We start from the raw sequence: 1736 nt of genomic DNA on the forward strand, positions 1-1736 counted from the left end.
AATCGGGGGTGGGGGGGGGTTGGTCACTGTCCGAGGGTGTGGGGGAGAGAAAAGGGGAAATTCCACCCCACCCCCCATCCTCTTCTTGTCACTGTGATATCCAGCAGGACATTAAAACCCCCCCCTCGCTTTGCCCACAGACACCCGGGATTCGGTGGTGGGGGGGGGGGGGGGGAGATTTCGTTCTGATCCCCCCCCCCCCCCCCCCGCGTGAGGCGGGGGGAAAGGGGGGCACCCGCTGCAGTGGGGTTGACGGGAGAATGGGGCTCTGGGAGAGGAGACGGTCTGTCTCAGACAGCTCCAGCAAACAGGAGGGGATGTGGAGGCGGGGGGTGGTGGCACAGTCGCTCAGCGATTCCTGAGGGTTGGGGGGAGGGGAAGAAAGTCAGGTAACCATTTGTGCTTCCGAATCGGGGGGTGGGGGTCAGGTCTGAGCTGCAAGCTTCCGACCTACACAGGAATGGGGGCAGTATTTTGGAAGTTGGGTGCCCAGCGCTGGGAAAGTAGACGGGGTAGGGGGGTGTTGCCGTAGTGTACGCTGGCAGCCGGAGATGGCAGTGCCACATTGAAATTAGAGTGCAGGACCGAGCTTGGTGGGGGAGGGGTGGGCCCATGCGGCTCAGACAGTGTTTCAGGTGCCCATTAGGATGGGGTTTCAGGGCTGGCGCTGGAATTGTTGTCCTGGGGTGAGGAGGCTCCCCTTGGGGCCACCTCGATGATCCTGGGCTTGTCAATGATGCGCGCCGTCCGGTTGCCCTTCTCCACAATGCCAATGATCCAGGCCTGGTGCCCCTCGCCGTACTTGGGGGACTTGATCTCGGCACAGAAACGAGCAGCCTGCTCCCGTGGTAGGCAGATCAGGAGGCCTCCTGTCAACGGGGAGACAGCACAGCAACCACGTCAGGTTTCCACAGAGACAGAGCGAGAGCGAGCGCAAGGGCGCCAGACAGACAGAGAAAGAGAGAGATGGAGAAAGAGAGAGAGAGAGAGAGCGCGAGCAAGAGAACACACGTGAGACAGCGCGAGCGAGCAAGAGAACACGTGCATGAGAGCCAGAGGGAAAGAGCGCGCCCGCGCGACAGAGAGTGAAGGCGCGAGCACGAGATTGAGAGAAACGGACAAAGAGACAGAGAGCGCGAGCAAGAGAACATGCGCGAGACAGCGTAAGCGAGAGAGAAAGAGCGAGCAAGAGAACACGCACGTGAGAGCGAGAGGGAAAGAGCGTACGTGCGCAACAGAGAGCGCGAGCACGAGATTGAGAGAAACGGACAAAGAGACAGAGAGCGTGAGAGCGCAAGCAAGAGAACACACGCGAGACAGCGCGAGCCAGAAAGAGCGAGCAAGAGAACACTCACGTGAGAGCGAGAGGGAAAGAGTGCACGTGCACGACAGAGAGCGCGAGCACGAGATTGAGAGAAACAGACAGACGGAGAAAGCAAGAGATAGACGGAGAAAGAGAGAGAGAGAGAATGAAAGAGTGAATGAACCAGGCAGAATGGGCGAAGAGAAAGCACGGCCCGGGGAAAGAGGCCCTGGGGGGTTGGGCGGGGGGGGGGGTGGGTGCAGGGTAACAAAACAGACAGGGAATGCCCCGGGCCTTGCTCATCATTGAACCCTCCCAATCCTGGGAACTATGCTGTAAAAATCAGAGTGTACTCTGCCTTCGAATAGGACCGTGAATGATCTGATTGCGGGTTTGACCCTACTTTTCTCCCAAATCCACCTCCCCCACCACG

General features: G+C 59.4%; 1 protein-coding gene across 1 annotated transcript in view; it reads right to left on the minus strand.

Moving 5' to 3' along the window:
- The window catches only part of LOC109926325 (selenide, water dikinase 1-like), a 4235-nt gene continuing 2499 nt past the window's right edge, over positions 1-1736 (minus strand). The window contains exon 5 of the mRNA XM_048594412.1: positions 1-869. Coding sequence (XP_048450369.1) covers positions 643-869 — 227 coding nt within the window. The 3' untranslated portion in view covers positions 1-642. The remainder of the gene's footprint in view (positions 870-1736) is intronic.

This window comes from Rhincodon typus, unplaced genomic scaffold, assembly GCF_021869965.1.
Source record: "Rhincodon typus isolate 14 unplaced genomic scaffold, sRhiTyp1.1 hic_rhity00009104, whole genome shotgun sequence".
NCBI classification, from domain to species: domain Eukaryota; kingdom Metazoa; phylum Chordata; class Chondrichthyes; order Orectolobiformes; family Rhincodontidae; genus Rhincodon; species Rhincodon typus.